Here is a 23,083-nt window from a genome sequence, read left to right as displayed (position 1 = left end):
GGTTGTCTCTGGCTATGTCTTGGCTCGAACAGTTGCAGCCAGCAAGGGAAGCTACTAGTCGCACCAAGAAATAGCTCAGCTCATAACCCCCTGTTGTTATTTTTTACTTTGTTTTTGTGTGTGGATTAAACAAATAAGATATTACGTATATAGTTAATATATATTTAAGATATAGTTAATTAATTACCTTAACAAGTGCAGGCTGACAAGTGCTGGTAGGTGGATTTTGACAGAGCCAGGCTAGCTGTTTCGTGCTATTTCCAGTGTTGGTGCTAAGCTAATCACCGGCTGGCTAGAGCCTTAGTTATATAAAGACAAATATGGATATATTGATGTCAATCATCTCATCAAATTTAAAGCGAATACGCATATTACCCAAAATATTGAACTATGGATTCTTTAAACATACACTCATATCACAAACTACATCTACATAAAAAAGAAGAGAAATCAAACAGAATCATGTCAAACTGCTGATGTCTCACCTTCACATAAGGAACTCTGTATTTGTCTTCATGCACTGACAGGTTGGTTTTTGTCACTAGGGTGGGAGGGAAAGAGATCATCACAAGAGTGTGTGTGTGTGTGTGTGTGTGTGTGTGTGTGTGTGTGTGTGTGTGTGTGTGTGTGTGCGTGCGTGTGTGTGTGTGTGTGTGTGTGTGTGCGCAAATGAGCATCTGCATGTGAATGTCATGTGTTTTTAATTTTTACTTTAACTTGACTGGTAAGGACTGGTAATCCAGTCATGGATTGTCTATAACGAACACCATGTTCGAACATAGGGATGCTCATAAGTGTACCTGGTACCAGAGCACCCTAGGCCGAAGGTCAATGATCGATTTCATAATCGTTTCATCTGATCTGAGGCCGTATGTTTTGGACACTCGGGTGAAGAGAGGGGCAGAGCTGTCAACCGATCACCATCTGGTGGTGAGTTGGGTCAGGGGGTGGGGGAAGACTCTGGACAGACCTGGTAAGCCCAAACGTGTAGTGCGGGTAAATTGGGAACGTCTGGAGGAGGCCCCTGTCCGACAGACTTTCAACTCACACCTCCGGGCGGAGCTTTTCGTGCATCCCTGTGGAGGCTGGGGGCATTGAACCCGAGTGGACAATGTTCAAAGTTTCCATTGCTGAAGCTGGGCGAGGAGCTGTGGTCTTAGGATCTTAGGTGCCTCAAGGGGCGGTAACCCACGAACACCGTGGTGGACACCGGTGGTCAGGGAAGCCGTCCGACTGAAGAAGGAGTCCTTCCGGGATATGTTATCTCGGAGGACTCCGGAGGCAGTTGCAGGGTACCGAAGGGCCCGAAGGGCTGCAGCCTCTGCCGTGAAAGAGGCAAAGCAGCGGGTGTGGGAGAAGTTTGGAGAAGACATGGAGAAGGACTTTCGGTCGGCACCAAAGTGCTTCTGGAAAACTGTTCGCCACCTCAGGGGGGCGGGGAACCATCCAAGCTGTGTACAGTAAGGATGGGACACTGTTGACCTCCACTGAGGAGGTAATAGGGCGGTGGAAGGAGCACTTTGAGGAACTCCTGAATCCGACTAATACGCCCTCTATGTTAGAGGCAGAGCTGGAGGATAACGGGGATTGTCGCCGATTTCCCAGGCGGAAGTCACTGATGTAGTCAAACAACTACACAGGGGCAAAGCCCCGGGATTGATGAGATCCGTCCAGAAATGCTCAAGGCTCTGGGTGTGGAGGGGCTGTCCTGGTTGACACGCCTCTTCAACATTGCGTGGAAGTCTGGGGACGGTGCCAAAGGAGTGGCAGACTGGGGTGGTGGTTCCCCTTTTAAAAAGGGGGACCAGAGAGTGTGTGCCAATTATAGGGGTATCACACTTCTCAGCCTCCCTGGTAAAGTCTACTCCAAGGTGCTGGAAAGGAGGGTTCGGCCGATAGTCGAACCTCGGGTTGAAGAGGAACAACAATGCGGATTCCGTCCTGGTCGTGGAACAACGGACCAGCTCTTCTCTCGCAAGGATCCTGGAGGGAGCCTGGGAGTATGCCCAACCGGGTCTACATGTGTTTTGTGGATTTGGAGAAGGCGTATGACCGGGTCCCCCGGGAGATACTGTGGGAGGTGCTGCGGGAGTATGGGGTGAGGGGGTCTCTACTCAGGGCCATCCAATCTCTGTATGACCAAAGTGAGAGCTGTGTCCGGGTTCTCGGTAGTAAGTCGGACTCGTTTCAGGTGAGGGTTGGCCTCCGCCAGGGCTGCGCTTTGTCACCAATCCTGTTTGTAATATTTATGGACAGGATATCGAGGCGTAGTCGGGGTGGGGAGGGGTTGCAGTTTGGTGGGCTGGGGATCTCATCGCTACTCTTTGCAGATGATGTGGTCCTGATGGCATCATCGGCCTGCGACCTTCAGCACTCACTGGATCGGTTCGCAAACCGAGTGTGAAGCGGTTGGGATGAGGATCAGCACCTCTAAATCGGAGGCCATGGTTCTCAGCAGGAAACCGATGGAATGCCTTCTCCAGGTAGGGAATGAGTCCTTACCCCAAGTGAAGGAGTTCAAGTACCTTGGGGTTTTGTTCGCGAGTGAGGGGACAATGGAGCGGGAGATTGGTCGGAGAATCGGCGCAGCGGGTGCGGTATTGCATTCAATCTATCGCACCGTTAGACGAAAAAGAGAGCTGAGCCAGAAGGCAAAGCTCTCGATCTACCGGTCAGTTTTCGTTCCTACCCTCACCTATGGTCATGAAGGCTGGGTCATGACCGAAAGAACGAGATCCAGGGTACAAGCGTCCGAAATGGGTTTCCTCAGGAGGGTGGCTGGCGTCTCCCTTAGAGATAGGGTGAGAAGCTCAGTCATCCGTGAGGAGCTCGGAGTAGAGCCGCTGCTCCTTTGCGTCGAAAGGAGCCAGTTGAGGTGGTTCAGGCACGTCCAGCTGGGAGGAGGCCTCGGGGAAGACCCAGGACTAGGTGGAGGGATTATATCTCCAACCTGGCCTGGGAACGCCTCAGGATCCCCCAGTCGGAGCTGGTTAATGTTGCTCGGGAAAGGGAAGTTTGGGGTCCCCTGCTGGAGCTGCTCCCCCCGCGACCCGACACCGGATAAGCGGACGAAGATGGATGGATGGATGGATGGACTTTAACTTGCTAATGCGGTGTGGGGGGAAAACACATGTCTTGTTATCAATGTTTTTAATGGCACTGAACTATTTTTGCCAAAGTCGTTGAGAGGTCAAGCAGATGTGTTTCATGTCTAATGTCAGCAAAATAGGCTACAAATTTGGCCAAGCCATTTATTGGCCCAAATTCCTACATTAGTCATTTCACATTTGAACGTCTTATCTTGTTGATGATGATTACATTTCCCCTGGATTGTGGAGGCTGTTTTTTTCCCTTGGCTACTGTGTCCGTGTTTGCATGTTTTATTACCCTACAGCCACTTTTTCTCTTTGCAGATACCTCCACAGGGTGTTGTTCCCTGTGCTGCCTCGATTCATCTCGCTTGTTGTCGACTCTTTTTTTTTGTTCATAGCTTTAAATGTTCCTCAGCTGCTGCAAACTCCCCTGCATACAAATGGGGGATTTCTCCACTGTCTATGGCTCGATTAAAAGTGTAATCACGAGGATGCTCCCTATAGCTCCTTGTCCGGGCCTCTCCATCATTTTACACTTGCTATACCTCAGTGATAAGACTATGAACTGCAATGTTGTGGCGCTTCTGTGTGTATAATGTGCAAAACCACAACACTTTATTGTCTGAAGCAGAAAAGTATAAAGAAAAGGGATCAACATATAATAATAAATATTGTTCTTTCCATAATAGAAATCTTAAGATGCTAAACTCAGTATTGTTAATGCACTAAACCTACTTGGTGAGGCACTCGCTACTGCATGGCAATATTTTTTCTGAACTCTTTTCATCAATCTTTTCATTGGCAGCAAGACAGTAAGAGGAAAATAGGATTTTAAAAAGTGAAATGCTCCCCCATCCCTAGAGGAAATTACACCCTTGATTACAACGTTACAATTTATCCTCATGTACCTAGGTGTTGTTATAAAAGGTTGAATGTCCAATTGTGAACTGAAAGAAAACTGTACAGTATTAACAAATGTTGTGTTTTCACAGTTTCAAAGTCATGTGTTCAGTGCAATAACACACCATCCAGCAGGTCCCGTATTTTATCCATGTAGATCTCAAAGTAGGAGACCTGCAGAAGAACAAAAAACATGTGGCAGGTAATCTTTGGAAAAAAAGGGGAGCGACAGAAATAGGAAGTGATACAGAGAAAGGGTGTAAGGGATGCTTATTGTGCAAATGATGTTGCAGTAATCTGTCCTCCGATGGGTCTAGCAAAAAGGTATTATCCTCTATTAGAAGACTGTTGTGTGAAAGGAAAAAAAGCACAACAAATGTAGGATTATTCAGATTTATATATCATGATTTATTGGTGCTTGGCTGCTTCCACCATCCATGTGAGGATTACATCAGAAGTCCCAGCTGAATTCCCTCTGTGTCATAGAGTAAAATTGAGCACATCCCTGTGTGACAACTGCAGAAATGCCACACATGAACAGACCTATATGGAAAATCACACCAACCTTTATGTGGAATTCTAGGTTCTCATCCATAGCAAATATATGTTCAAAAATGTCCTCTGCGATCCGGGGGATGATTCCCATTCCCTGGGGATCATGAAGGTTCCCCTATAAGAAGAAAGAGATGAGATAAGAACATGTGAGTGAAGAGCAGTATAAATGCAGGCCCTGGGATGTATTAAGTGGAGAGAATAGTAAAAGAAAGGAGAGAGGCGTTTGACTTGAAAAGGAACAGGGTTGTTTACCAGAGGGAGTTGTAAACGAGGTTAGTTCCCACAGAAGGCTAGAAAAGGGATATAGTGAGCGATGGCAGTGATGGAGGGAGATGTACTGTTAGAGGAGAGCAGAGGAGGATATACTCTATGTCTGTGTGCATGTGTGTGCACCACAGCAAGAGGGCTACCTTTTGAATTATTTAGTGATACTGTACCTCCATGGTGTGTGTTTTTCCAGAGGAAGTCTGCCCATAAGCAAAGATAGTCCCATTGTATCCACCCAGTACATCTATAATGAGAAAAGAAGTCACAAAAAGGATTTTAAAGAAAGAAGAAAACAATGTGAAGAATGGCAGTAAGAGTGCCAAACAAACAAAAAAATCCGACAGAATGACACGTCAACCAGCCAGGCAATAGGCAATTTGAGGGGGGATACGGTGGGGGGCATCCCACTTGTTAGCAAAATGAGTAAAATGCCATCCCTCTCCATCCCCCCACCACAAGGTCTTATCCGGACACGGAGCGTTTCTATTTTAACTGGCACAGCATTTCTAGCCTTTATGCCACTGGTTTAGCAGCCCAGGAAACTCACAGGCCAACTGTATGTGTTGTAAATCATCTCACATGATGCTACTCAGCCAATCAAATCTGTGCATAGAGCTTTTAGTTTACAATGGACTGACTCTTACATGATTCTTTCTACGGGCAGTTCAAAACCAGTATGTCTCATATTAGTAGGCAAAGGTCTGTCAAAGATCAGACTGTGCCACATTCAGTAAAGCTTGTGTGCACTGAGAGGTAGATGGTATTTAAGCTTGGTTAGGTGCAGAATGACCTCTGTGGCTTCACACAATAAACAACATCATACCTGCAGCGTTAAAGTGACCAGGAGGAACTCAGTGAAGTAACAAGCGAGTTTAGATATATTATTCTCTTTCCATTCATCTGATAGAAGCCACAGTGAAAACAACGCATCCTCACCAGTCAAGGTTATAAAGCCTCAAACTGCTGAATTTCGTATTGCTTACAGTCTGATAAACCCCTGTAGTAAAAGTCAAACATCAATGAAGAAAAACACGTCACCCTGAAAGGCCTGCTGCCACGGGTTAGCTGACCACAGACTAATCCAAAAGGCTCTCAGCTGAAACACTGAGGCACCCTTCCTCCCCCCTTCTCCTTTCCTCTATTGCTTTTACTCTTGCTGCAACATGTCTTCCTCTGCCTCCGTGCTGGCCATCGTGGGACCGAAACAGAGCATGGCAAATAATAGAATAAAGACTCTGTCTCTGAACGTAAATATGGCCAGCCAGAGATAAGATTGCTAAACAACAGAGACCACCACAAAGTGAAACAGAAGAGAAGAGACAGAGAGGAAAGACAGCATGAGTGGAAGAGAAAGACAGAAAAGGGAAAAGAAAGAAGCAGAAAAACAGAGAGAAACTGATAAAAAATACAGAAAAGAGGGAAAGTGTAAACATGGACATCTCCCAAACCAGCTTTCTCTGGCCTTGCTTGCCCTCTCTGTTGCCCTTTTCCCCTGACACATTTCAAATCTCACTTTTCATCTCATTCCTTCATTTTTCTAAATCCCTAACCTTGAATTTTTCCAACCCTGCACTGTGATAAATCTTTCTTCTTTATTTTGTCTTTCCTCGGCCTACTTGGTAATCTCACACTCTGTAAGTAATCTCGCCCACCAAATCAATCTCTTTTTCATTCCATCTAGAGCTAGCTCAATCGAGTTCCACACTTGCTTTAAAGGTGGCACAGAAACGAGACCGAAACAGGGGGAAAAAAGAGGCAGACTGGGGGAGGGGTAAAGGAAAGAAGATTCGACTCTCATCTGGTTCGTTTGATCTAGGGACTTCTGGATAAACCAGTCCCGCCGTGCTGTGATAAGCATGCAATTTGGGCATGTGGATGCTCATACCTGTAAATCGTGTGACCACAACATGTCATAGAAATTGGTTTTCTCACTGCTTGTCAGGAGTCAGTGATTAGAGCGTTAACGGACAAAGCTGATAAGGAGAACCCAACGATATTGTGAGTCAAGGTGTATTGGCTTCCTCCCTCATCTCATGCATTGCGAAAGAAAAAAGGGCAAGCTATTTGTTTACGTGACTCACCTTTGACAATCTGCTTGGCGCAGGTGTTGTAGACCTGTATCTGCGTGGTGTTAGTGGGGAACACCTGGTCAAACACGTACGACTTCCCCTGTGAAAGCCAACACAAACAGAGAGTTGCTTTAGATTATTGTCAACACCTCATCCTCCCCTGTGACTCCCTGTTAAAATCCACTCTGGGAAGTTTGTGAAGCAGAACTCAAGAGTGTGTGTGAGAGAGAGGGAGACTTCACACATCATGTTTATCACTAAAACATTATGTAAAGCCATATTGCCACCACATCAATATTTCCTTTACACACAGTGCACATGCTTTATGGACACTGTGTCCATCTGTTTGTATTAGGCATGAATAGCAGCGCATCGATCACATTAAGAGTCCCATCTGTCTCTTTTGAGTGGAATGCATCCTGTGTTTGTGTCTGATTTAATTTGTGTGTATTTTGCGCTATTGAGAGCCAGTGGGTGTTTTGAATGAGCGCAGTGCAGCATAAAGCTTTGAGCAAAAGGCTGTGTGATCCCAGGAGAGACAAAGAAAGACATCACATCTTAGGTGAAGCCATTAGAGGTAGCGTTCAAGGACTAGGAGAGTAAAGTGATGCAGTGGAGAGGAGGAATGGAGTGGAGGAGTAGAGCAGAGTAGTGGAAATGCAGAGAGGGCACAAGTAGATGACCTTAAACCAGTGACAGCATGGGAGAGAGGCAGCACGAGATAAAAAGTCAGTTTTTTTATACTGAAACAGGCTGTCTGAGTGAAGTGAAGAACCAAACAAGTCAGCCAAACCAGCTAACTAACATCCAAATAAAGTCACACAGCCAACGAGAGATCCACTACACACAGTGGCTGTGGCTCAGGTGTAGGACGGTCACCTACCAATTGGAAGGTTGGTGTTTCGAACCCTGGTCCTGCAGTCCCATGTCGAAGTGAGCAAGACACAAATTGCTCCCATGAGAATGTGTGTGAATGTTTATGTGATTGCACCAGAATGGTGAGTGGTTCCTGTACTATGCGAATGTGCTTTAAATAGTTGTTAAGACTAGTGGTGTGCAATACTGTGAAATTTGGTATCTAATACCAAGTAAATACAGCACCACTATTGCTGATATGATATTGATGCATCTTAATAATTAAGGTGGATTCATCATCAAATTGGATTATCATCCTTTGGATTATTAATAAATTAAAACCCAGGACAGAATTTCCATATGCTCGTATAGATTTGTTGTGTTAACACTTTATCAAACAGTCTTTTTACAAATGACATAGCTTGCCGTTTTTTGGCCTGAAAATATAGCCACACAGTGCTCCTCTCACTCTGCCATTCTTCTGCTCCGTCTCTGTCCTGCTTGTGTGTGTGTGCTGCTGGCCGATGCCGGGCCTGGCTGGGTGCTTGCTTGCTTGTTTGCCTGGCGCCGCTGAGTCACGTGACGGTACAACATCAAATCACAAGAGGGGGGAGGAGGAGCAAATTGTGCCTGCTCTGCGCTGGCACACTGAAGCAGCAGCACTTGAAAGCAGCAGCACTTACCAAGACAGACAGCAGGTCGCCTCTTTGATGAAACCGCAGAAGTGCATACTGGAGAGAAACTAAAACTAAAGTATCGATCTCATTACACTGGTATTGATCAATATCATTACAACCACTAGTTAAGACTAGAAAAGCTCTACAGACCATTTACATTTACACATAACAGACTTGGGCCGACCATTAATTCATTAATTCATTCATCATTCAGCTAAAAAGACAGTTCACACAGATATTCAATCAACCACTCCGATCAGCCAAATTCTGGTGATGAAGACTGCAGTCTAGTGTTTTTCATAAACCATGCCTGACTGCATGCCTGACTGTATGTATGTATGTATGTATGTATGTGTGTATGTATGTATGTATGTATTAGGGCTGCACAATTAATCGCAATGTTATCGAAATCGCAATATGAACTTGTGCAATACCAAATCGCAGGGGGGCACAATATAAGGCAAAATATGTCAAACCATTCTAAAATAAAGTATTGTGGTGCTGCAGAGACATCCTGGCCTACAAATCATATCCTACAGACTAAGAAAAAAAAAAAAATCTTTGTTTGGTACAGATCCTCGCAAAAATCACACTCCAATCATTTCTTCTTTTCTTTTCTTCTTTTTTTATAATGAGACAAAAATGATCATTCCCTCCAATATCGTGAATCATATTGCAATCGCAATCACTCAAAATAATCGCAATTAGATAGTTTCCTAATATCATGCAGTGTGTGGGTGGGTATAGGGATGAATATACTGAAAATGTGTATAACATTTACAGCTGCACTGTGTGCAACTGTAAAAGCCTGGACCACCCACAAACCTTGCAGACACCCACTGTGAGAAGCAGGAACACTGTAAGGGAGGTTGTCTAACAGTCACATTTTTTACTCTGCACTTTGTGTTGCATTGGTTGCACGACTAAGATTTTGAGCATTGATGGTTTGGTACATACTAAACTCAATCAGTCAATTTTTATTTGTCAATTGTGAAATTGTACGAGGTACAATTCCAGTGAAATGTAAACTGTTTGGTATGCTGGCTTTAATGGTGTAACATTTCTACAAGCTTTCTAAACTTTTCCATGCAAGTTAGTGACCTGTATTTAACTCTTTACTTTCTATTTTAATGATATTCTGTTTTGTCTTTGTTTAAGTGGTTTGACAGTAAAGACAGACAGAAAAAACATGATGTAATCAGTTGAGATCAGTTAATGACATGCAACAAAAGTTCCCAGCCACATCAGGACTGCCACATAACCAGCCGGACATCCCAATTTATTTGTTTAATCGTCGGAATGTGCATTGCATCAAATTGCATCATTTCAAGTAAGACTTCTTAAAAGTGTGTTGACCTAATGCAACCAGTGATGGGAGTCATCTTTGGTCTTAGCTTATAATTAACAATAGAAAAGTGACTCAGCTATGTCTCTTTCAAGCCTGCAGAAAGGCTGCAGACTTCTCAAAGGGTACTTCATCTTATGACTGGCAATAAAGGTTTCTTATGTAATGTGGATAACTTCTATAATGGACAGCTTTATATTCTATCCTTATTGTCAACAGGGTTGTAGTGAGAAGTTATTGAAGCCATACAAGCTCCATGAGTCTTGTTCTATTCATGCCCATGTACAAGGAGGGAAAGGATAATGTTCCTATGGGGGAAACACATTATTACCTCCGCCAAAGCAGGATTACAGAAAAACTAATTGCCCAATGTTCATGAAACTTGGTCAAAGGCTGTAACATTAGCCTAGGAAGAACCCATTACATTTTGGAGGGGATCTAAATCACAGGGCAGATACACAAATTATTTTTTTACTTTCGTTAACATTGCGAATTAGGGCATGGCCTTGGCCGAGCTCTGCACACTCTGAGTGCCCTTCTAGTTATTGCTATTATTATTTAGATAAAATAAAATGCATTGATCCCACAGGGAAAAACATTAAGGAGAAAAAAATTAGGGATTAAAACAATTTAGACATGGAAAAGAGAGAAAGAAAGTGAGAGCTGCTCCAACATGCTGCCACACACGTTGCATCCTGCACACGCCATGCAAATGTTTTTTTACTGTTACATAATCTACTATAAGGAAAATGAAATTTTTCTGCCCTTTACTCAAAGCCATACAACTCGGGAGGATGCTCTAACCTGTGATTATGTCTGCACCAGCGGTCTGGGATAAAAAACACCAATAATCCCCTGCACCTCCGAGTATTATATATGGGCCCTGCGGCTTCTCAGCCTTTTTTAATGACACATTCAACAACAAGCTTGACACAAAATCCCAGTGCACACAAATATATCAGTGACTTGAATAATAAATTCTGTTACAGGCTTTAAATGATGGATTATTTTGTAGTTTAACTCACAAAACACCATGTTCCTTTTTTAGTTCATACGCACATATTATGTTGGTTTTCTAGTTACATTCAATTTTAACACTATTTTAACACCATAGGGACTACACATTTGTCATATTAAAGATGTTATTGTTTATATGGTCAATAATGAATTATGGGAAGTGATGATGAATGAATGAAAACTCTTTTATTCAAGTCGAGTCAATATTTTACGCAGAGCAGTAACAACTCAACCAGGGGGAAAAAAGAATTTGAAGGATTTTTAGTCAAACAAAATGTGTTCACCTCTATTTTGTAGTCCCATACTGTAAGTTGATTTTTCAAAAGTTACACATGTCTATGTCATAATATTCTTTTATATTATAAAACAGGTTAAATAGTCAGATTCTGATTGGTTTTAACTCAGTTGTTTTAGCTCATAGGGCTATACATGATTTTAGTTGACTTATTATACCACTTGATGAAATGTGTTAGTTCAACGTTTCAATGTAGTACATGCATTTTCATCTGACTGAAAAAGATTAAATTAGATATACTCTTATAGACAGTTGGTCATAATCCCTTTTTCAGTTGCCATGGTTTAACATGCAGAATACTGCTGGATCAGTTATGTACACTGACTGAAACAGTAACATAAATTACATCAAGAAAAAGAGTATTTAAATAGTTCACTCTTGTGATTTTTTTTTCCACACTTTCTTAAGTAAATATTTTGAGACCAATATATTGAGAGAAGATGAGACTTGCTATTTTGGTCTGCCAATAGAATCTTAATGTTTTTCTCTTGCCACTCAGTGCTTCTGTTCAGCCTATTTTGTAAAGTAAAGCCACTAAGGAAAAGGAAAATAATGGAATTTTTGCCACTCCCAAGAGCTGAAAATAAGGCAGCATTACTGCAGTGTAAGACGTTGAGTGAGAACATTTCCACAATTACCTCCCACTCTAAAGTGTTAGCTTTGCATAAAATAATTTGTTTGTGACAGTTTGGCAGAATCCAAGCTTCAATTTTATGTGCTATTTCTCTTCTATTTCTTAATAGGATTAACTGTTTAGCTATTGTTTTTAAGTGCTTTCATCACAGCTGCAGGTACAAGCAAGCTTCCTATCAGAACTGATTAAGGCTAAATCTGCTTCCAATGAGCCATCTGTCATGCTACACAGTTCACAGATGTAAACCACACCAAAGACAGGGAGGGAGGGAGAAATCATGATGTGGTCTGCATTGGGGTGAATAAAATGAGTCAGTTATATAAGCTGGAAGAAAAACAGCCCTTTGCCAATCATTTGTTCCGCTGGCTTCACTGTTACAACCCTAATCACTATTCTTTCACTATTTTTTTTCTGCAGCAGAAATATGATAATAACATAAATGTAGGCCTACTAAACATTCTGTAAGATCTCTATCTGAGCGTCCATCTCTCGGCCCGTCGTTCCGACAGCAATAGAAACACTTACTTGTTTGTTTGTATAATTTAACAGTTGTCTTTTCAATTATGTGCATGCACACCGATGTCTAAAGCAGGAATGGGAAGCAAAAGAATTGTGTGTGTGTGTGTGTGTGTGTGTGTACACACATGCAAATAATATAACAAATTATGCTTGTGCATGCAGACATTGTGCATTGCCCTCAGCTTTGTGTGTGATGTCAAACACCCACATGCCCTGTCCAGCCTACAATCTGCTGCTGTCTGCTAGGAGACAAAGAGGTAGTGGGTTGCAGGCAGAGAGAGAGAGAGACAGACAAACAGACAGAATTAAAAACTGCAATAATCAACAGAAACCGTGAGAACCATTGGCAATGGGTAAAGAATAGCCAAAATAAAAGCCTGAGATGAACAGAACCAATACAAGGAGAAAATAATCAGTGAGTAGAAAGTTCAAGACATATATTCAGTATAGACAGCAACAAAATGAGAGAAAAAGAGAGTGAAATACAACCAAGATCAACAATGACAGCAGAGGGAGGTGGAGAACATATAAGAACAAGAGAGGCAAGAACAATTAGTTAACAAGAGGCAGTAAAAGAAAAAGAAGAGGGAGGAAGGGTTTCAGCAGGAGCTGTTGGATTTAGATGGAGGCCTTCTGGTACACAGGGTTTAAAGAGGTGACAGAATGCATAACCGATTTTACCATAAGTAGTTGAATAATGACAGTTCTGTGGGTAAATAGGACATACATATAAGCTCAAAATCCCATTGACACCCCTTTACTATGAAAATCTCATATTTTGAAACTGCCGCTGAAAACGGGCAAATCTCAATAAAGCTAGTTGCTTACGTAAGCATCTCAAAACCTGTACCTTTGTCACGCCCATGGGTGTATTAAGAGAACGGTCACGCCCCAACATTTACATAGGCTACACAACTGACCTGAGATCAGGTAGTCTTCTGAATCTAGGTTGCGCAGATCTCTGCTATTCCATTACAAACTTCACTTCTGAAACTTTTTTATGCGAGAAATCAACCATGTAAAGCTCAAATATGGGCCGTTTTACGAAAATGGATGGCTAATTGCAAATTTTGTCCGACTGTCTGTCGGAGTTCAGCGGCCAACACAGTCAGCGGCCGGTGCTGCCTGGGTTGCTACGTCGCCGCCCTGCCTGTGCTAGATTGAGCTCGGCCGGCGGCCCGGTGCTCAATACCTGCGCGAACTTACCCTTGCCCTGACAGAGCTGCAGGGCCTGCAGCTCGCTGTTCTCCCTCCCCTCTTCCTGCTACCGGCCGGCCGGTGAGTGACTGAGAGCGCGGTCAGCAAGCTTGTTACGCCCGCAATCTCTTACCGCAGCCCGCAGGTTCCAGTTAATCTTATAGTGGATATGTATGTTGAGTTATTTAAACAAACAATCGGGGAAATAAACCCCTCTTGTCCGCAAGTCTCATTGATAGAGCCGCGGTGAGCTGGAGTCCTCCTCCTAACTCTGACATTCACAAAAATGCATTCAATTGAAATCCAAAATCGGACAAGTGTTAGCTAAGCTTTGTAAGACCTTGGGCTAGATGTTATATAAGTGGCGTGACGAAATTCAAACTGTAAATATACTATAGTTATGCCTAAAGTGTAGCTAGCTAGCTGCGCTATTTCCCCATTGTATTGAATGGGACATATAGCTAGCTAGCTAGCCTGAGTTCATAAAAATCTAATGTGTGTGTATTGAGGATTCACTCAACCAATCAGCGCGCGTCTCTAATGTGTGCGTATAGCAATTCGCTCAACCAATCAGCACGCAGCTCATCTAAATATTCATGAACATACCATATTTGGAAGAAAAGCTCTTGTTACAAATAGGGCCAAAACACAGGGATGCATAAGGGCCAATAAAATATCAACTAGGCCATTTTCAGCCCAACCAATGTTACATACCCCATTAGGAGACCTTAAGGAACAGTGTGAAATACCCTATATAATCATTCTATCACCCCTTTGATACCCTTGGGACCAAAGAGGCCTCTCTCTAACCAGAGGACTTGGCAAGGGTCGAAACAGACACATACATCACACATACAGCATACAGCATACAGACACATCTAAATCTTGCACATATGTCTGTATGCAAACAATAACTTGCCATGAAGGTACTAGTCTCGCTTTGCCTGACCATCCACACGCTATGGAGTCGAGAAGGGTCTGGCTACTCCACAGAGCATTCTGGGATGGGAGAAAAACGTGCTCTGGATTATTGGCATTTCTTTAAACCAATCACAATCGTCATGGGCGGTGCTAAGCTCCGCATGGAGCTGCTGCAAAATAGTCATGCGAGAGAAAACTCAGATTGGACAGACACTCTAGCTAGCTGTCTCAATTCACCACGCAGAGATCTGTGGACCAGTTAACCATAGTCCTCATAAATCCAACAAAAAGAAAGCGGAAGAACATGGAAATCGGTGAAAATACTGGCATCCGGCGGAATTTCCTGCAGCAGCGGAGCAATCCCGGAAGAGGAACAACAAGGATATAGACTATGAAGGTACTAACAAGTCTAATGAGCTTGAGACTTAACATGCTCTTTCTTGGTGCAGGCAGAAACACATATGATGTCAAAACAAGAGTCTAATCCTGGTGGGTCTATTAGGCTGTACATTCTGAAAATTTTGTAGTGTACAATATGTAAATGACATCAGCTGACAGGAAGTAAATAAGTTATTGTAAACAAACATTGTGATTGGGTCTATAGATTATATCTATCAGTTGTATTAGCTTTTTATGCATGCATTTACTGTTATAATTAAATGAAAAACCTGTGTCAAATGACAATTATTTAGCCTTTTGCCTTTAATAAAACAGAAAACAAAGTGAAAAGGTGTATTGCATTTCAGAGTTATCCAGCAGGGACAGCCGTCCAACAATAGTTGAGATATTTCAATCTAGACCAAAGTGGTGGACCGACATTGTCATCCTTTCAGCCATGGCACTAGTGTGGCTAAAAATGTTACATATGACTGTTTCATCTGCCAACTCGATGATTATGGTCTGTTCAGCTTTAGGCTACTAAAACTACTTGTTTAAAAAGGTACCCTTAGCGTTGTTTCTACCACTACCAGTAAAGAAATGTAACAACATGCTAGGAAAGTCAAGAAAGAAGAAGATTGCTACAATAGCCTGCAAAGATGGATGTAAACAATGCAGACGTGTTAGGCATCAAGGATATATTTTATGTGTTTTATTGAGAACTAATGAATGTAAACATAACTTTGTTTACAAGAACACTCCACAGTGCACCTTTAAGGGTTAGGAGAGATCATCATCATCATCGTTAAAAGTCCAATGACATGGTGCTCTTTGGATGCTTTTATATAGACCTTAGTGGTCCCCTAATACTGTATCTGAAGTCCCACAATGAGCTTTCCTTAGGATGTGCCATTTCTGTGTCTGTAGCTATTGAGGAGGGTGGGGGTGTGGCCTTGACCAACTGCCACTTTGCTCATTTGAAAGCCATGATGTCTCTCTCTTTCTCATGGGCGGGCCAAATTCTCTGGGTGGGCAAAGCAGAGAAAGGGGAGGTAACCTTGCTCCTTATGACCTCATAAACAGCAAGATTCCAGATCGGCCCATCTAAGCTTTCATTTTCTCAAAGGCAGAGCAGGATACCCAAGGCTCGGTTTACACCTATTGCCATTTCTAGCCACTGGGGGACCATAGGCAGGCTGGGGGAACTCATATTAATGTTAAAAAACTTCATAAAGTGAAATGTTCATACCATGGGACCTTTAAAACAAATCAGTCGTGGTAACGAAACAAACACTTTTGTGTTATTCCCCCCCCATCGACCCCGACCTCCCTAAAAGGTTTTGCGGCACTATAATTACCTCATGCTACATCCACCTTTGCTTGTGACAGACAACAGGTATTACTCACACGGCCACACAAGGTCGCTTGTCAGGAAAATGTAAACATAGCTTATTTTAAGTGTTTGAACAATTTACCACTGCCTTTATACTTCTGTTGGGGACAGTAATGAAGGTACCAATAGCCACACAAAAAGGCTAACACACAAAACAACTCCCCCTGCATCTGGTGAATATTTGGTGACTGCCAAAGCTTGCTGCGAGGGAACAATACTTTTCAACGGCACATTTTGATCCCATTAGTGAGGTTTCATTTCTGTCACATTTTTCTTCTCCATCTAGTTTCACACCACAGCATCTCTACCACTATCCAGGAGAAATATTTCAAAAGCAGAGTTGAAGGACATAATAAGAAGATTAGACATGTGTCCCTCCTCCTCCTAAACACTGGTGGGCTGCAAAGTCAGGAAGGCAGAAAGGCAGGTGGCTGCTCACTTTTTGCTCAATGGGTCCTTTACAGTGGTTTGGTGTTGGTGTGTGAGCTTGACTAAGTGTAGAGGAGAAAAGCAGGAGTGGTTCTATTTTCACTTATCAGACTGTGTGTGTGTGTGTGTGTGTGTGTGTGTGTGTGTGTATATCAGTCTCCCCCCAACTAGGCCTAGGCAATATATCGATATTATATGAACATGGACATATGAGGCTAGATATCGTCTTAAATTTTGGATATCGTAATATCGTTAAGTGTTGTCTTTTCCTGGTTTTAACGGCTGCATAACAGTAAAGTGATGTAATTTTCTGAACTTACCAGACTTACTAGCTGTTTTATTATTTGTCTTTACCCACTAAGTAATTGTATCAACATTATTGTTGATTATTTATCAAAATTCTCATTATGTTAATATTTTGTAAAAGCAAAAAACTACCCAACAATATCGCGACAATATTGGCATTGATGTATTTGGTCACAAATATTGTGATATTTGATTTTTTCCATATCGCCCAGCTCTGCCCCCAACCTCACAAACTTGTCTCTCTCCTCACACAGATAAATGCACATGCAAGCACAGAGAGACTGACAGGAGAGAGGAGTTCATGCTGCCAATGTCTGCTCCATTCGTCAAGCTAATCAGGCTTCGAGCTCTAGATAACAGCATCATTAGTGATTCTTTTGACAATAGAAAACTCCTTGCAACTGCAAACGCTCCAGTCACACAATATTACCAAACATTACTATATTTCCTAATTCACACTGCTGACAAGTCTAAGCAGAATCAACTGGGGAAAAGGGAAAAGTGGCTCTCACTGTTGACTGAATGCTGAGACGCAATAGTGGAACTATCATTTTTGAGTTGTCTTGCAGCTATCTTGTAGTAATCATAGCATTTTTTTTATAGCTGTTTTACTTAATCGCTAGCTTAGGGAACCAAAGTTTACCACCCAGCATTACATTGTTAACACTGGTAATAATTTCACATAGTTCCCTGCGTCAAGTTGTTTATTAAAGATCCACACATTGAAGTGGAGCAATTAGTCCCCCATCAAAGTGAAATACGCTGCATAAATTATCAGGATGAGTGAGGGAAACAGGAGACAGAGGAGTGGAGAACAGAGGGAAGATTGGGCTACGTTCACCGAGTTTCAGACCAGAAAATAGGAGCAATATCAACCTCCCTATAGACATTAGTGGAGTGGGAAACAAAGAGATTTGGAGAACATCCAGTTGAGGAGAGAGAGACAGAGAAAGACAGAGTAACTGATTGTTAGAATGTAAACCACGACAGATGAACTAAGATGCCGGCCAGACATTTGCAGAAAATATAGAGTCAGAGAAGACAGCAATAAACATGCTGATGTGTATTCCTTTATTTGATTCTGAGTGTGTCTGGAAAATGACACACCCTCTCCTGAAGTCCTACCACAACTCGACCTACCTGTCGGTTAGGAAGGAATATTATGCTGCGGTACAGACCACAATGTGCCCGCATCACAGAAAGTATCAGAAACTGTCAAGTACAGAAATCTTGTTTACTTCTTTTCGATCAGATAGTTCCTGATTTATATCCAAATGTTGACAGTTGAGTTTCAAAGTTGATTCTTGACTTTGAAAAAACAGTTGACAAAACAATCTCACCTCCATTCAGTGGCTGTCCATTAAAGCAACATTATATAACATTGATATTTTTTGCAATTTGGAGCCCCTACAGAGTGCAATTGACTTCTACACCGCTGTCATAAATATGGACAGCTGTACCCGTGCATTTCTTATGATTGCATTACTTATAATAAAAAACTAGCGCGGTTAAAACTTTGCTAACACAGCCAAACATCAAGCAATTGCAACAACACAAGAAATAGCAAGCCAGCTAACGTACACTAACAGTGCTCCGTGCCCTTTAGCACATGTCAGCGATCCTCTGTTGTTAAGAGCCAGACAAGCAAGTTTGTGTGCTCATTCTCCGGGGGAATAGCCATTGAATTTATTGATGAAATGAAGGTACAAAAGCTTCCAGAATCATGAGGCAGGAAGGGCAGGATGTGACACAAAGTATTCCTTTAAAGTGCAAAGAAAAATGTCAATTTGAAAATGTACAATTACATGGTAACTGAGCCAATTCCATCTGCTGATGAAGATCATGTGCAAAGACAAAAATAATCTACTAAATGGACTTTGAGGTGAGATTGTGTGGTCATCTTGACAGTTTTACTTGGACAAAGTTTATATACACCAGCTTATGTTTAAAAAAATGTAAGGTTTCAGAACTCTGGCTAATAATGTTAAACGAGAAAAAAGGGTTTTTATAGAAAGACATGTTCATACTTCTCAAAGTAATGTATGGATTAAAGTATCATTTTGGCATCTGCATTGAAAATCGAGTATTATATCGTTGATATGCTCCACTAGGATCCCAAAACTTAAAATAATACAGCCCTACTGTCTTTTGCGGTGAAAAGGGCTAAAGCACACATAGGAGAGCCCAGAAGAATCTCTACCAGCAAAGCACACTGAAAATTATACCCAGTTCAAATAGACTGCCAATGCAGAAACTGCAGAGGCTGAGAGAATAAAATAGATTGAAAGAGAGGGAGAGTGAAGAAAAGGGCAAGAAGAGAGGAAAACACTTGTCAGAGATGACGAAGACGCCTTATCATTGAAGTGACACTTTGACTGTTCCTGCGCTCGCCTGCAATGTCACGTTCGATTGGGCCTCCAGCCTTCACATGCCTTCCAGTTATTTACATTATAGATTTATAGAAATCATACAATAAAATAGAAATTAACCTTGAGAAAGAAACGAGCTGTTTAACATCAATTTGGACCAGCGACCTCAGCCTGGAGCGAAGAGCTTCGATCACAACCTGAGACAGTCTGAGAATGTTTGATGTCAAAGGAAAGATCTGAGGTCTTGTGGATTACTCTACCTTATTTCAGCCAACAGCCACATGCATTCAGGTCAACCTGTGTATAAGTAAATTGAGTCAAAATGAATTCACACAAGGTACAAGATTAATCCCGACAGCAGCTTTGTCTTTGTCTCTGTCTGTGCTGCTTTGGCACAAAAGGGTAAAAAGCCAAACACATTTAGCATTTAATAAGAAAAAAAAGGAGAAAATCTTGTTTTTCCGGTTGCAAGCTTCCCTTAAAATAGCATCATGCCTAAGTGCTAATATAGCTCTGAATGTGTAAAATAATCTAATCAACACTTACTGTGAGAATAGACAGTGTGTCAGTTTATCACAAGCATCATTTTATCTTAATGTTTTCTTGTTAAAAAGAGGGGCTAATGTACCATGTGTGAGAGGGAATAACAATTTAATAAAAACTTGCACTAATGCTCCTCTCTTCTTGAGAGTGAAGCCATGTTAAGAAAGAAAGCTCTTAACGGAGCCATTGATTCCTCTATACCAGTAATTCAATTAGTACATAAACCTGTGAGCCAACTGTATTGACTGAATTTAGGCGAGAAGTGATGCCCCAATGAAATAATAATGCCGCCAACTTATAATGCAGACATTCCTAGCTCTGTGCCAAATTGAAATAGAGATTTTGTGTGGTCCTTGTACACAGTTCCAATTAAGTCTGAATCCAAAGCCTCGACACTGTGACTGATCCTCAAAAGCACAACTGCCAGAATAAGACACATGCAGTATTCCACATATGCCATCGAGCTACTTTGCACCATTTGTATGAGCCCTGTTAATGACCACATGCATTGCTGAGTATGAATAATAATGGAAGAAGTCCTAGAAATGTAGCAACATAAGTACACTATCAACCTGTGTTCCCTGGCAATTGAAGTACAGGAAATAGCTGAGTGGAAATTTAAGCAATCCATGAAGTAGTAGCAAGCAATGACTTACATTTGCTGTAAAAATCAACAACACAGTTAAAGTGAGGTAATTTGGATAAAAAAAGGCCTCCAGAAATAAAAAATGTGAATGGTATTAGAAGTTTGCATAAAATGGATTTAATTAGACACTCGTAAAAGAGAAAAAAAAGATGTATGTGATTACCAATGTACCTACTGAGAGCCACAAAGAATCAGCTTCATGGTATTGCAGCCGGGAGAAGTGTTTTTAAAAGGTATGCGCTGGGACCAATTCAGAGCCATGCAAAGATTAAAATAAGCCTAAAATGTATGTTTGCCAATATTTTCCAAGTCTCTGTTATGTAATGTGGTGTGAATAAAATACTAAATTAGATAACCTAGATCAAAAACAGTAAAGGAAAATGTGTTGAAAGCATGGCTTGCCTGAGAAAGGAAGAAAACAATGACCCAGGATAGATATCAGAGTCCTCTAGTGTCAGATCAATAAACTGAACTGTGATTAATTGAAGGAAACAGAGAACCTGGGCATGCAGAGAGCAGGGATGCTCCTCTCGTCTCCTTGGTATTTCCTTTCTGTCCTACTACAAGGCTAATATAGCACCAAATGCCTTGGGGGTCTTGGCAGTACACACACGTGCGTGAGCATGTGCAGCTGGTTTACCATGTGCTGCCCACTAATGCCGAGGGCAGACATGGAGACCAGGCAGCATCCTGGGCAGGGCCGTGGCTAATCAGGAGAGGATGCCCCATTAGCGCTCCACGGAGCTAAAAGGCTGGTAGTCACAGCCCACTTCTGTCATAAAGGGAGAGAAATGGGCAGGAAATGTGTTGACGAACTGGCACAAGCTTATCTAACCCTGGCATGTGTGCACGCTGAGTAAAAATACAGATGATGTGAAAGAACTGGCAGCTAATATGCTGTTGAGTGTGGCTGCTGACTAAATTGGTTTCAGTATAATGTTAATATTAAGGAAAAGATGAGATGGAGAGCTGGCAGCCCTTGTTGATATAGGTTGTGGGAAAAAAGATTAGACACTCTACAGTTCAAAATGTAGAAGTTAAAGTAGTGGTGATTAGAATATTTATTTTTCTCTTGAAATACAGCAAAATTAATCTGTTTCTAATTTTGTGGATTCTCACATCTCTGGGCTCACTGGAGTGAAATAAATAACCTCACCAAAGTAAACTCCTGACTGACAGGAGCTTTCCCATTGACACCATTAAAATCTACTAGAAACCTCTCTACCTAACTTAATGAGATGACAGACGAGGCTGAGCTTCTTCTCTCGCATCTTCCCAAAACTGCTGCAGGAAAGAAAATGAGCCACAGAATCATTACACCATGAAACACAGCTAGACTGTAAAGAATGCAGTGAAGAAGTGTGTATTGAGAAGGAGAGAAAGGAAAAGAGGAGGGAGAAGATGAGGTCTGATCCCAAGTGGTAGCTGCTCTGAACGCAGCATCCAGCGGGAGAATTGAGTGCAGATCTTGACCCTACAGCAATCCCATTACACTGCCTAATTGGATAGGGTGTGTGCACTGCAGTGATAGAATTAGAGCACTAAAGTGTGCAGGGTGGGGATGACGGTAACCCTTTGGACCTCCATTTCTGCCTCTGTTTGGTTTGCAGACAGTTAAAGCCAGTGCAAAGAAATATCCTATGGAGAAAACAGCTCTAATGAAACAATAAATAACAAAAGGTACGAGGCAGGTAGATGACTTTACTGTGCGCCCGACATGCACTATCAACAGTTTGATTCCACAGCAGCTGTTTTCCCATCTTGGTGTCTTATCAAGAAAGGGATAGGAGAAGAAAAGAGAATCCGCTCTCAGCCGAGCACGACAGGAAAAGAGCCGCAGCTCCATCAGAACAGACATATTAGAGTGACTATATCATGAATAATCGGTTAATTTTAATGATATTATACATGCCTATTTTCTGCAACAGTAGCACACAATATAATCCTAATTCATTTTCAAAAATCTTAGAAAAAGCTTTCAGGAGAAAATAAATGCCTCATTGTGGGAAAGAGTAAAGCCCATAATTAGAGCCTTAGTGGAGAATATTCTCCATCTCTGTGAACCTTTTGACAGTTCTTATCCTCTATTCTTCCATAACAGGTAAACAAGGTGTATTTCTCAGCTGTTATTACAGCAGCCTTTAAACCCCTGGAGTTTCTATAGTAGACTTGTAAGCACACAGGGGAACATCAGCCAGGGATCCATAGAATTATAAATGGTGTGCAGAAAATAGAGAATCAATAGTTCTTTAATGTGCTCATTTCAATTGGACTCGCACGTGTGGAGGGACTTACTTCACTACATCCTCAGTATCTATCATGGCCAACAACAAAGAAATAATAATGAAAAATAAAATAGCTGCGTATGACAATGACAGGGAGGACCGTGTAGAGGTTGGGGACTTTGATATAATAAGTGCTTTAAACTATAGCTATGACTCAGTATATACATACATGCACACGCTCACACAGCGAGGTTAAGTCTGACAGGATGATGGCTGACAGTTTGGGTAACAAACATGAAGAGGAAGGAGACTTTTTCAGTTTTTTCGCTAAAAAACAGTCAGGCCATGCTCCAGGATGCAGGCTCATTAAAACTGTAGCTGTAATCTTGTAAATGATGATAAAAGGGACTCACAGTTTCAGACACAACAACCTTTACAGTAGTTGAAGAGG

At 42.0% G+C, this 23,083-nt stretch overlaps 1 protein-coding gene across 4 annotated transcripts in view; it reads right to left on the bottom strand.

Annotated features, from left to right (window-relative positions):
* kif5ab (kinesin family member 5A, b) overlaps positions 1–23,083 on the bottom strand; it is a 69,300-nt gene that overhangs the window by 40,897 nt on the left and 5,320 nt on the right. For all 4 annotated transcript variants that reach the window (XR_003692408.1, XR_003692409.1, XM_028576141.1 and 1 more), the window contains exons 2-6: positions 6,896–6,983; positions 4,985–5,058; positions 4,558–4,662; positions 4,118–4,166; positions 486–541 (exon numbers count right to left, since the gene is read on the bottom strand). Coding sequence is in view for 2 of the 4 variants with exons in the window: in XM_028576141.1 (XP_028431942.1) it covers positions 486–541; positions 4,118–4,166; positions 4,558–4,662; positions 4,985–5,058; positions 6,896–6,983 (372 nt within the window). In the remaining 2 variants the exon portion in view is untranslated. The remainder of the gene's footprint in view (positions 1–485; positions 542–4,117; positions 4,167–4,557; positions 4,663–4,984; positions 5,059–6,895; positions 6,984–23,083) is intronic.

The sequence above is a fragment of the Perca flavescens genome, chromosome 4, assembly GCF_004354835.1.
Source record: "Perca flavescens isolate YP-PL-M2 chromosome 4, PFLA_1.0, whole genome shotgun sequence".
Classification (NCBI taxonomy): domain Eukaryota; kingdom Metazoa; phylum Chordata; class Actinopteri; order Perciformes; family Percidae; genus Perca; species Perca flavescens.
Note: the sequence above shows the minus strand (reverse complement) of the source record. Positions and strands in the feature narration are given on the sequence as shown.